Source organism: Amblyomma mixtum, chromosome 9 (assembly GCF_055824585.1).
Source record: "Amblyomma mixtum isolate Tamu chromosome 9, ASM5582458v1, whole genome shotgun sequence".
NCBI lineage: Eukaryota > Metazoa > Arthropoda > Arachnida > Ixodida > Ixodidae > Amblyomma > Amblyomma mixtum.
Window position 1 is genome coordinate 10,196,240 of NC_143020.1, and position 13,536 is coordinate 10,209,775.

The following is a 13,536-nucleotide window of genomic DNA, read 5'->3' on the forward strand; positions in this document are numbered from 1 at the left end:
GGCTGCATCTCAGAGCGCTCTAGAGCGATCTGAAACGACCAGTCGAAGACACCAATAGAAACATTCTTAGGCCGGCATTCGGTGCCGTCGTCTGAGCACCGCATAGACTGATCAGTCCGCGGGGTGTTCACTTCTTCGCCGTCAAAATGGCGTTCACAAACCATAAAACCCGTGAAGTCAATGGGTCGCCTAAAGATTGGAGATGCTGCGAAAAGCCCTCGTTGGCGAATAATTCCAATTTTGTCAAGATGCAGTTTTTCTCCAAGTACCCATGCCTTTTCCCATTTTCCTACAGTCGAAGAATCATTCTACCCTTCTGGCTTCGGTGAAGATATCTCAACACGAGTACTGTATAAATGAACTCCAGTTACCTTCCTTTACATTTTTGAAAGTGCCAAAGCAGGGCATTCGGGAGACGGCACTCATCGAGAAGTACCAGGTGTACCTGAAAGGTTGTTCGCCATCTACGTAAACGATGCCTATTGAACACTGCTATTGCGCAGTGGGTACCAGCTCTGCTTTACCATTATTTCACTAAATCTTCACAAAAAATTATACCACCAGTAACATCTGCAAATCCTGCAATTGTTGTAACGCATTCTACGTAGAATCATCACAACACTTGCTAGAAGCAAGTTTGCCTTCTAATTTTTTTGTGGAACCGGAATTTGATTTCCCTTTCCAGATTCTCGTAACGCCGCTTTCGAATTCCTTACAGTTGTTTCTATAGAAAATGCATTTAGTTTCAACAACTACGGTTTTTGTTTCATTCAACTTCGATGTGTAGCATTCGGTGTGCACTACTATCGGCAGCCAACTCACTGTTTTCCAATACCAGAAGTGCTTCCCTTTTTCTGTGTATAGTTAGGATTCTTTAACTTCTGCTGGATGTCACTCCCTATTTTCAATGGTTTCGTCAGTGCTGTTTTTTTCTCGGTCTGGCTTTGTCAGTGCACACCTAGCATTTAAAGGCCTCTTAATTTATGGTCTCCAGTGTTACAGAAAAAAATAAATTAAATGTATTGCCCCTCACGTGACCTAAGCGAGCTCAATAGGAAACCAATCGCTCAAATTGTTCAGTGCTTATGTGGGACTCACCACGAAAATAGACACTGGCTGCTTTGCTACACAGTAATCTTACCCTCGGAGGGCAGCCGTAGGTATACGTACTTTTTTAGTGACAACACAGCCAGTGCCATTTCAGACTAACTTGGCAGACTTTAATAATGAATTTCATACAAAGGTAATACCCGCGATAGCGGCAGAAAGAAAGAACATCGCATGGTGTTGAGGCCTAATAAAAAATCATCACGCTGCATGGATACTTCGGAAGGAAATGTCACCTAGTATGTCAGCTTGCGTTGAAGAAGTACAAATTCCGATCCTCTTCGAAACGCAAAAGCCTGCGTATTTCAGAAAATGTCGACACGTCCTAGCCGTCGTTACGATGCTTTTGAGTCGTGATTGCCGCATCAGCGGCGAGGTGCGGTGCACGGTGCACGGTGCACGGTGCACGGTGCATCGCACATGTGCTATGTAACGCAGCGCCTCACGGGAAACGCAGTGAGATTCGGGAGACCTCGGACGGATGGCTCTCTGTTTATGCACCCTTCACTCATCACCAGCGGACTTGAAAAGGCCGCAGTAGGAGTAGAGCTGGGAGCGGGAGCAGCCCTTGTGGCAGCATTCCTCGACGATGCCGCGCGTCTGGCGACCAAAGTGGGCAGATGGCCGAAGTAGCTGCAGCGCCGTCTTGGCATCCAGGAAGCCAAGTTTGGGACTGCCGCCGTCCAGGAGGGACTCCCAGGGCGGCACTGCGAAAAACGGATGTTTAGGTGATAGTATTAGACTGGCATTTGGTCTTGCCCGCCACCTGGTCGCCGCACAATTCCACTGAACTGTGCCGGGTTCGTTTTAAATCGGACCCTTGCCCCCGGCCTGACCTGGTCCGCATCTCACTCCACTGTATCATACGAGGGGGTACCCAAAAGAAACCGGATTAAACGTTTTGGTCGGCAAAGCTTCTGTGGTACCGCGTTTTGCCACTAGGAGCGCATAGAACGAACATTCCAGAGTCAGTAAGCCGAGTGCCGTTGTTGAAGGAGGTCAGACTAGTTTAGGCAGAGTTTTAGAGTGACGACTGTTTTGTGTGAATGTCGTTTTTGCAGTGGCTGATTTTCGTGAACAGCGCGCGCCGGTGAAATTCTGATTTTTGCTCGAAAAAAGTTGAATGGAAACTCTTTAAATATTAAGGAAGACTTACAAGGACGATGCTATGGGGACAACTCAAGTGTTCCTGAATCGAATCCTGAATCAAAGCAACAATCATGCCAATGGAAAACTTCAAACTGATCTCGCCTCAAGAAGCTCGTCAGGTGAAACCAAACCTCAAAACAGTGCTGATTTGTTTTTTCGACGTGAGAGGAGTCGTCCATTGAGAATTTGTTCCGCAGGGTCAGACAGTTAGCCAGGCTTTCTTCTTGGATGTTTTAAAAAGATTGGGCAGCAGTGTGTGTGGTGGAAGCGGCCAGATTTGTGGCGGTCGGGTGACTGGTTTTTCCATCATGGCAATGCCCCTGCTCACACAGCCCGGTCTCTACGACAATTTTGGAACAAAATTGGCTTGACCCCTATTCCTCAACCCTCATACTCTGCCGACCTTGCCTCGTGCTACTTTCTTTGTTTCCTAGAATGAAAAAATAGGTGAATGGAAAGCGTTTCGCTGATGTTGCTGAGGTGAAGAAAAAAACGACGGAGGCATTGTAGAGCATCACAAAAGATGAATTTAAACAATGTTTTGAAAAATGGAATGAAAGATTCGACAAGCGTATCATTGCAAGTGGGAATACTTTGAAGGAGATTGAAGGTCTGTGCTTAAAATGTGAACAAATAAGTTCAAACAAAAGTAAGTCCGGTTTCTTTTGGGTACCCCCTCGTATACCCACACCGCCTTCATCTCCACCGGCTAACGACGATGGCTGCAACGATCCACCGCTCTTACAGCCTCTCACGTCTTATTCTATTCCTTAAGAGCGCCCTGCAAGCGCGATGAGCTATGACTGTGCCATACCCTCCCCACCCTTAATTCAGGTTATACCTTACCCCATTCCTTTCTGCAGTGCAGGGTAACAAATCGGCATATTCCTCTCGTTGAACCCGGCAAATTTTCTTCGCTCTCTCTATTCTGTCAAGGTTCCTGAGATTGGCTTCATGTCATGCCCTGCTTCAGGGCTTCCGGCTTTATATAAAAATTATCTGTCCCGTTGGCGTCAGTTAAAGTATGGCTCGCGCTTCTCGCGCTCTGCTGCTCGGTCCTTGTCTTAGAGAAACGACTTCCCTTGGAACCTAAAGTCAGTGGGTTCCTTTTACTTTTAGGACTCTGGCGCCATAATCTCGCGCACATTTGTCGCGGAAAAACATCGAAAAGGGCCTCTTGTATTTTGCACAGATAGCTGTACTTGGCACGCTAGCCAAAAGCCCGATTCCGTCGTCGGTATTGTCCACGTACCACAATATCCCCACCCCTCCACCCCTACTCTTCTTGGCAAGACATTCACTAGAGCTCATCCTTGGGGCTAATTCGAGTGTGGCGACAAGCGCAGTAGATATTCCTACCCAAAGTTACTAAACACTTCCAGCGGCATCAGCAGTTCGTATCACTCCAGGTGCTGAAATTCGCACTTCCTCCAAGTGTAAACATCAGGTCAATATTTTTATAGCGCTACCTGTGTCAGCCTGATTCCCTCAGCTTCTCAACGTTATCGCCATGGTCACCGTCATCTCGTACGCATGCCCCTTTCCCCAGACAAATGATAAAAAAATACGCACTTGCGCACAAACATTTAAGGTGACATTAAAGCTCTGCCTTATGACACGGTGGCGTTAATGGCTACCTTCAGCAGCCTAAGGCTCTCTTCGCAGGCAGGATACTGTTCTTTCTTTCACCGTCCCATATCCTTTGAACCCCCGCGTGAGTACTCTTTCTCTGTAACCTTGGTTCAGCCTACACGGCTATTTATGCGCAATTGGTCGCTCTCTACTTTACATTCATAGGTCGCAGGTAGTCCCCAAACCACTCATTGCGTCGTGGTTGCGCGACGCGCCACGTCTCTGGCAGGTGGCTGTTTCAAACATAGCTACCAGTGAGGCTTGTGAGACCGATGCTGCCCTTCCCGAGCAGCCTGTCGCGAACAATCATTTATTCAACTGCCACCTGCCAGGGTGAGCAGTTTTCTCGCAATACGGTGAGCAGCTTGCCACTTGCTACGGCAGAGCAGGGAGTGGTGATGTCAGATAGTCACGTGACCGAGGTGGCAGGTGAGCCACTTGCTCTTCTACACATGCGGACGCCAACGTTGCCGCTGGACAGAATCTTTGTCACTTTAAAAGCTTCGTTGCCAATACTTTGGGCAGGTTGCCACTTGCCACAGCACGCAGTGATGATGCCAATTGGTCACGTGACCGAGGTGGCACGTGGGCCGCCTGCTTTTCTACACATGCCGACGCCAACGTTGGCGCTGAACAGAATCCTTAACGCCGTCGTTTTAAAATCTTCCATACCAGGTGCACAGCGGCTCTACATTTGCATGCACTTTTGGGCGAAGGCCAACATGGGAAACCGAATTCGAACTAGGGAGCCAACCCAAAACATGCTGCTGTGTGTACTTCCCCAAAGCCATGACTGCGGTCAGTAATTGACAGAATACTACTACGTGCATTTGTGAATGGTCATACAGTTCGCTGGTGGAGCAGGGGAAAGGAGTTCAGTGGCAGTGGTTGTTATGCATACGTCCTGATTCTGCTATTTTGCAAACCAGCTAGAGCTTATCGCTCGTCGTACGAAAAGGGAAAGCGGGTGTAATGTTTTTGCTCGATGAAACTAGGTCCTTAAGCAACGCCACCTGGCATCGCCGGATACTCACGGATGGGCAGTGTTGGGCGGCTGGACATCCTCTTTTGCGTGGGGTCGAAGATCTCGCCGCCGCAGAGGGCCTCCAGCGTCTCCACCAGGACCGAGCCGCAGAAACGGGACCGCTTCTCCATCGAAGACGAAGAGGCTGGCGTGGCGGCGCACAGCAGCAGCAGGGCGCACACCACCACAGGGACCAGGTTGCAGGAAGAGGAGGCCATGCTTTCTCTGCAATAGGTGCCGCCGTGCACTGAGCTTGACCTGTCGCTTGTGCTGCTCCCACCGCTACTAAACGGCGGGTCACTGAATGGCACGCTGAGGGCCACTCCATCTAATTTTTCAGTTTTAGCTGTTCATACGTCTTACCATGGTTTGACGGTGTAAGTCATCCGCAGATAAGCAGACCTCTTCCCCGTCCCGCCCCGAAAACATCTCCGCCACCCCTCAGCAAAGCGGAAAGTTGGGCAAGTTGGACAAGTTAGCGCTTGTCTGCGTCGTTTACTTTCCGTCCCTTGTGTTCCCTGTGCGCTATTTTTTACATCATGTCCGCCACCCCTCCATTTCTTTGCTGGAAGCTTGGAAACTCACACAACCTGCTTAGGGCGTCGCGAAATCTATTCAAAATAAGCCAAGGGGTAACCAAGCTGTTACCAGCACCTGGACAAAAAGGGGAGACAGTGGGCCGGAGCCGCTTTTGGTGGCTGGGCTAGCCCAGGTTGCTGTAAAGGACATCAAACAAACAAAGAACACCCTGGTCGGACTTTCCCTTCTCGTCAGTGTGTGAAGTGACCGAAATTATTAATCTTTGCGGCGTTTGTGCCACTGCGATCCATACTGACACTTCGTGGCTGGCGAGCTGTGCAATCACCGTCGCAAAACAGATGTCTCTGCATCTGGTGTTAAGCAGTAGCAACCGGGTGGCTAGTTTTTTTCGATGCGCACGCCATATCCGCTGAAGTGACCTTTGTTGACTCTAAAAAACGGCATACCCAAAGCAATAATGGAGTAATTACTCATTGGCATCCACCCGAGCGCAGCCATACGGCTACAAAGGAAAGCTATACAGCTTTCTCAGAAACTTCGTAGTTAAAGAAAAATTCGTCCTGGTCCGGGGATCGAATCCTGGACCACCGCTTCACCGGAGCAGTCGCTCTACCAACTGAGCTAACCAGGACGGCAAGCTTATGATAGGACGAGAGCGAATTGATCAATAACTCGAAGTGGGAACTGTGTTGGTTCCCACTTCGAGCTTTCCTTTGTAGCCGTATGGCTGCGCTCGGGTGGATGCCAATGAGTAATTACTTCCTTATTACAAATTTACTCCACCTTGGGGGATTCCCCTAAAAATTTGACCATACCCAAAGTACTAACTTCTAGTCACCATCTAAGAGAGCGCAGCCATGCCCTGCAAAGGAAATCCAGATCTTTCTGAGAAATCTGCTCACACTTCATCCGTAACCGTGTAACATCCGTAACACCAGCAGTGGTAGTAATTAATTTTTTGACCGAGGTTTCCACTGCTTCATAAGGTTTGGGCACTGTTTCTCTTTTAATTGCTTTGGGAGGGCCAATCATTCACTCAAGACCAAACGACTCTGAATGAAGCTGGCGGTGCGTCGTGTTCCGGCGCTTAGTCCCGAAAAGAAAACTTGAGCCCCTACTTTTTCACTTTCACAAGCAACTTGGATGCGGAGAGCCATTTACACTCTGATGGCATTGTACAGACGCTCACTGTTAGAGAAAAATCTCTAGACTTGGACAACAACTGCTTTGCAACAGCGCTCAATGCGGGCATCAGGTAGCCTTCTTGCAGGTGTCAGATATTTTCGATGAATATCAAGTTTTACTTCCGCAGGTTCTCCTGCTGGTTTATTTTTATGTTTGTGTGTTCACATATAACTAGCAACGCATAAAGTAAGTGTGCTGTTGGTAACTCTATATTCATGATGAAGTTAGCGCCAAAAACGAGGACTAAAGTAGGAGAGAAGACACAACACTTTAGTCCTCGTTTTTGGCGCTAACTTCATCATGAATAAGATTCAACTCGCCCAACTTTACACGTTACAACTCTATATGCATTCCGCTAGAATAAGCTGGGCCCCCCCCACGGTGGCTCAGTGGTTACGGCGCTCGGCTGCTGGCCCGAAAGACGCGGGTTCGATCCCGACCGCGGCGGCTGAGTATTTTGAAGGCGAAATTGTAGAGGCTCGTGTGCTGTGCGATGTCAGCGCACGTTAAAGAACCCCAGGGGGTCGAAATTTCCGGAGCCCTTCACTACGGCGTCTCTCATAGCCTCAGTCGCTTTGGGCCGTTAAACCGCAATAAACAATAAACAAACAGAATAAACTGATTTTGCATATGTGTTTTCGTGCGTGCTGTCTATGAGTACAGCGAGGCAAGTGCGGTGGTGGTGGTGTAAAACATTTATTTATACTATATACAAGAGAGGTATTGCTTCGACCGTGCCTGAAGGGCCCGGCCCTCACAATCACTAGGAGGGATCCCTAGTCCGGGACCCCTGTGGCATCCGCGGCGGCTCGGGCTCTTGTCACCAGGGCTCGTTGGTCCTGGAGAGTTGAGCAGCCGAGCGGGGCAGCCTCCCAGTCCTCTCGGGTGGTGTGGGGTGGGAGTGGGGTGGGAAAGCAGGATTGGCAGGGCATGCCCACACCATGTGATACGTGTCCGCAAACACTTCCCCACAGTGTGGACACTCGCCCGAAAAGGCCGAATTGAAATGTTTGAGCACTGCCGGGCACAGTACCGTGTTGGTGTAGAGGCGAAGTAGCCAACGCTCCTCTGCCTTCTTGAGGCATTTACAGGGGGGCGGGTATCGGCCGTGAGCGTTTTGATACAGGAGAGAGATCTCCCGAAAAGTAATAGCCGGATTAAAATCAGTAGCCGGATCAGGCGGCGAGAGAGGCGATGCCCGGTGGTTAAGAGCGCGGGCGGTAGTGTCCGCTACCTTATTTCCCTCTATCCCAGCATGTGCTGAGGCCCAGATGATGGTGCGCCGGGTTGGGAAATCCCGGTACTCACATCTGTGCAAAATTTGGAAGGCACGATCTGGAATTTGGCCCTGTTCAAAATTGCGGCAAGCTTCCCTTGAGTCGGTGATAATGATTCGGGACGCTGGATCCGCAGCTGCAAGTGCGATAGCAACTTCCTCCGCGAATGTAATGTTGGGGGCACGGAAGGTGAGGCCCTGAACTGGGTTGTTTTGGTGGACAACGGCAGCCGTGTACCAACCCCATGGTGTGGACCGGCCGCGTCCGTGTAAAATACCCCTGGTCGAGCGCCATATTGCTTGGAAATGGCCTCCGCTCGCTCGAGGCGGCGACCATCATGGGCATCTTTTTTCATGTTATTGGGGAGGGGGTGAACCTTCAGTGCGAAGCGTCAGGCCTCGGGCATGGATACCCGCTTCTCCTCTTGGGTTGCGTAATTGATGTGGAGGCGGGTCAGTAGGCGGCTACCCGCACGTGTTTCGCTTAACCGCAAGTATTGATTGCTGAGATGAGCCTCGCGCAGCTCCCCAAAGGGGTTCGTCATCCCCAGGCCGAGGAGACGTTGGTTGGAAGTTGCATTTGGGAGGTCGAGAGCTCTCTTATAGATTTTTCGGAGAATCACCTCGAGAGCGTTCTCATCGCATTTGCGCAGGTGGAGGTACGGTGCCGAATACAGGATTCGACTGGTCACGAATGCTTTGGCCAGCCGCAGGGTGTCTTTGCATCGCAACCCCCCTCGTTTGTTTGATACCCGGCGGACCATACGGCCCACCTGATCCCCCACCTTGCGGAGTTTCTTCAGCGTGGTGTCAATCTTGCAAGTTCTTTTGTATGTAGAGTCCCAATACTCTAATTTCATCGTGTTCAGGTATCGGGCCACTAAGCAGGGAGAGGGCAATTTCGGTTGTGCACCTTGGATTGGGACGTATGTGCACGAATTCTGATTTGCTCGGGGAGCACTCAAGGCCGCAGCGGCGTGCATAATCGTTCACAATAGCCACCGCTTACTGCAGGTTGGCCTCGATTTCTCCAACCGAACCGTGTGTTGCCCAGATGGTGATGTCATCCGCGTACAGGGCATGCTTCACACCCGGGACCTCACCCAGCAGGGTAGGGAGCTTCATCATGGCCAGATTGAAGAGAAGAGGCGAGAGGACTGCTCCCTGTGGAGTCCCTCGCGTACCAAGTTGGTACGGGCCATGTTCACTGTCTTGGAGTCGGATATATGATTGCCGATCTGTGAGGAATTGCTTAATATATTGGAATGTGTTGTACCCACAGTTCACTTGGGACAGGTGGGAGAGGATGATATCATGCGTCACATTGTCGAAAGCACCCCGCAAGTCCAATGCGAGGACCACCTTGTCATCGCTATGGTGCTCGACGGGATCATTACAGGTTCCTTTTCGAACTAGATATAGTCAGCATATCTCTATTTGCAAGAAATTGCCGCTTTTTTGCGGCGTACAGATGGGACGCCAAGACTTGGTTTCTCGAAAGGTTTTATTGGAGCCATATCTAGTCTTTCGACATCGTGGTAACTTTTCCTTTTATCTATATCCATTTTTGCTGCCGAGCGATCATATAAAAAAAAAAACGCCGTTGTTGCTCAGTAGTTATGCCGCTGGGCTGCTGACCGGAAAGATCCCTTCCACAGCGGTTGGAGGCGAAATTCTAGAGGCCCGTATACTATGTGATGTCAGTTCACGTTAAAGAACCGCAGGCGATCGAGAATTCCGGAAACCTTCACTACGCCCTCTCTCATAGCCTGAGTAGCTTTGGGACGTTAAACCCCGATAAAACCTAAGCCATATTTTATTATATTAAATAGAAAAGTGGCCCGATCTGCAGTAGATGCCGGCAACACCACGAAAAGTCCAAATTAAAAGGCGCACCTGCGAAACTATCACACGATCCCACGTGTTCAAGAATTGTGTTCGCCCACTGGAACGATTCATATAAGCGGCGCATAAAGAAATGTAGGAATTCGAGTCTTATATTATGCAAATACATGCGTTTTTGAGTAAGTTTTCCGGTATAGTTGCCATATACTTTCTGTGTCGTTTCCACCTAAATCTAATTTGGTGTGCATCATACCATACGGAGTTGGTATGACATTGCCGAATGCGTTATCCGAATAGCCCGTAAATATTTCGTACGGTCTTGGACTTTACACATCAGTGATATGGAAAACATCGGGAATATGGGGACCGTCTGATGTAAAGTTTCACTACGGTCACTAGTGGCGTGGACGCCGCCAGTACCGAGCTGTCAAGAAGCCACATATCAAGACAGTGTCAGCCCCATTCCGAGGTTTCTTTTTATGCCGCCCTTCGCGAAAACAAGCTCTTCACCGGCGTCCCACATTCCGTTTCGTATCTCTTCAAAGCACGGAGCTCTTTAGCCTTGCGAGTCCACGGTACACGCGGCCGCCTCTTCCTCGCCGCCATTGTGAATCCTACGAAGCGCAGTAGCTCTGCGCCTCGGCCAAGGAGCACGGCTTGTAGCAACACTCGTGCACGATTGTGGTCTGCTGAGAGCTGCGCTTTCCCAGCAGCTGGTTGGCCGTCTCCGGCCGCACGAAGCCCAGCGCGGGAGCAGCTGACTTGTCTCCGCCAGAGCGCTCCGAGGATGGCGCCACGAGAGGGAAGAAGCGCTGTCCTGCGCCGTTGAGACACGAGGGAGGATTCACGTCAGCTATTTGTTGGTACCGAAGATATGAACTCAGTGAGAAAGCATCGCCAATCGATGCTGGCGCTTGCACTGCCAAGGAGGGCCAGGGTTACCTTGTGCAACTATTGACTGGCTTGATCTGTCGTTCGTCCCAAGCAGCACAAATAATCGGAAGTGGAAATGAAAAGTAATATTGGAAATGGATGGCTTAACTGTGGTCCTTTCCCTTACAAAAAAAGTTTTAGACAGTCTATAGAGTGTCGATAGACGTCTGTCTATAAAGTCTATAGACTGTCTATAGACAAAAGTCTATAGGTAATACAAATGTCATAAGCAGTCTATAGACAATCTACAGATTTATGGCCATACACTTTTAGTAGACTTTTGCCTATAGACAGTCTATAGACTATGAATAGACAAAAAGCAATATCTATAGAAAGTCAGTAGAGTCAATAAGAAGTCTATAGACCATTTTTATACTGGTATGTATGTATGTTATACTTGTATGTATTTGCCAATACATTTCTAATATTAAGCCGATTGCCTGTGCTGCTCGGGCTTAGCATGAATCTTGACCGGATTGCTTCGAAGCTGGTACTGGCCAACGAAGCTGAACAGGCACAGTTTAAGTGAGAACATTTAGCGAAATTTTTGTCCATGTATTGCGTCCAGATGAGAGCGGCTTGTTGCTACGGCCTGCTGCTTTTAAGTGTTCGTTCTTGGAGTGTTTGCTTTTCGCGCAGTGAAAAACAATCGCCCATTTGCGCTTTTATCTCACGGCGTGGCTACTCCATGGAATCCATCTTACAGTTTTTTACCGTGAGAGCATTTCCTCCTGCAACCGCAGCTCTAAACGTGACCATAAGGCGTTAATTGCTGGTACATTATCGACCACTGTTGGCAAGTAATGCCTGATAACGGCTTCGTGCCTCTGACCTTCAGAACAGAGGTGTATACGCATACTGATGTAAAGCAACAAAAACAATTTTTCCGCACAGAAATAACACCATCCAAATGCTCATTTTCTTTTTGGAAATGAGCATTGCGTCCTCTCATAAAGGCTGAAAAAAAGAGCTCTAGATTTTTATAAACTAAGCGCCAATATGCTCAGGAAACGGCTTAACACCTCTGTACTTCGCATTCTTTTTCCCCCCTTTTTAATAATTGTTTTGTATTGCTAGTCTTGCTAAAAAAATGCTGGGCCTGAGCTTAAACAAAACCAACTTTCTTCGCACCAAAATCTAGGATACGCTACCGAATCCCAGATTTTAGGAAACTAGCCAAGAATCCAGCTTCCCTAGTGCCTCAGACTTTCGTGCTTTCCCAATTCCCTGTTCCCCCAATATTCCTAGCCAGGCCGATATTTGGGGCACCAATATGTTCACGCTTTGCCGCTGAAGGGTGTCTTCTCTTTTCACCCTTATTCTCTTTTCATTTACCTGCCCCTTCCCATTCTCATTGTGTACGCTCTGAAGCTCCAGCAGGAAAAGGTATGTGCTGCACCATCTCCATGCTTCACTGCGCTTACCGCCTGTCGTATTCTTCAACTGTCTTTTTCTTAGTAAATTTACTTGATGGGCTACTTCGCTTTTCATTATCTAAAGCGGCGGTCTAAAACATGGACGGATATAAAGAAGAAAACCGACTGGGTAGTGCAGGTAAAAAAAAGGGCGCTGCCTTCCACCTCAGGCTGCACATAATAAAAGTTGCTCATAATTAGGCGAAACCAGCGAGGTACGGGTGCTTTGATATTCATGGGAACGACATTATTCCTACCCTAGACTCAAGCTGGTTGCTGATGTTGCTGACGTTGCAGATGCACTCTCTTTGCGCATTTCGGCTAGCCTAGCTTACCCGGAAAAACCCGGAGCAATAGATACTTTTAGCTTAGCGCGTACCGCTTACTGCGTACCGTGCCCCGCTATTACGCACGCGCTGATTGGTACCGAGGCGGCAGGCGGGCGCGCTGCTGATGATGATGATAATGTAGCCTTCCCTTTGTAACGGGCGGGCGCCTACCAAAGGTTCCCTGGCTGGATAGACACACACATTGGCGGGAACGTGGCGCCATCTGGAGCCCGAACGGACTGTCAGGCCATGCGCAGTGGCGGCTCGCGGTTGTCTATTATATGAAGCACGTCACCACTGGTTGCGCTCTGTTTAAAATTCCGTTTTGTGACCTACCTAGCAGAGCTCTTTTGGGCGCACTGGATTCGTAGGGGTCGTAGATGACACCATTGCACAGGTACTCCATGAATGATCTGAGCTCGGGACCGCACAGGCGTAGTTCACCCGTTCCGCTCCCTGAGGAGTCGGCGGCCACAGTGGCTGCCTCCGCCAGCAGCACCATCGTTGTCATCATCATAATCGTAGGCTGCGATACCCAGGGGCGTCGGGGGAAAGTTGCCATCTGCAAGAGCGGAACGCGTAAGCCAACGTGCTCGATCGAGGTATTTGCCTAGCGGGAAAACAGAGGGCGCTGCCTGCCACAAAAACGATGGGCGGAGCCTTGTGCCGCTCTTTTCGGAGGCTTAAAAAGTCGCCCGCTCCCGCTTTATCAACAGCGAAGAGTCGTTCCGGATATAAGTTCCGATTGAACGGTCAAGTGCCTAGTAGAAGCTCACTTTCGGTCCAAGCAAACTACAGACTGCTGCATCCTAGAATCCTGTCCTACCTAGAAGGGCAAAATCACTTCTTTTAGCACAATTTTTAATTAGTTATATGGGGTTTTATGGCGCATAAGCAACTATGGCTATCATGCGCCAAACACAAGGTTAGATGATGTTATGTTAAGTGTATAGAGGTTACATTAGATTAAATTTAAAACATTGGCTTTCTTTAGAAACTTACAAACAAGCGAAAACTCGACAAGTGTTTGCTCGCCTAAAAGCAATGCGGGATGAAATGGAATGTGTTCATTGTAAAATATAGTAAAAATTTTTTTTCTAA

General features: G+C 49.1%; 2 protein-coding genes across 2 annotated transcripts in view; both read right to left on the bottom strand.

Annotated features, from left to right (window-relative positions):
* Nucleotides 1-1,611: 1,611 nt before the first annotated feature.
* The window catches only part of LOC149328283 (bombyxin F-1-like), a 55,176-nt gene continuing 43,251 nt past the window's right edge, over nucleotides 1,612-13,536 (bottom strand). The window contains exons 2-3 of the mRNA XM_089558952.1: nucleotides 4,923-5,137; nucleotides 1,612-1,814 (exon numbers count right to left, since the gene is read on the bottom strand). Coding sequence (XP_089415078.1) covers nucleotides 1,612-1,814; nucleotides 4,923-5,130 — 411 coding nt within the window. The 5' untranslated portion in view covers nucleotides 5,131-5,137. The remainder of the gene's footprint in view (nucleotides 1,815-4,922; nucleotides 5,138-13,536) is intronic.
* On the bottom strand, nucleotides 10,373-12,997 carry LOC149328284 (bombyxin A-1 homolog). Its single transcript, XM_089560193.1, has 2 exons — nucleotides 12,772-12,997; nucleotides 10,373-10,575 (listed from the first exon to the last, which is right to left on the bottom strand). The coding sequence occupies exons 1-2, from the start codon at nucleotides 12,995-12,997 to the stop codon at nucleotides 10,373-10,375; spliced, it is 429 nt and encodes a 142-aa protein (XP_089416319.1).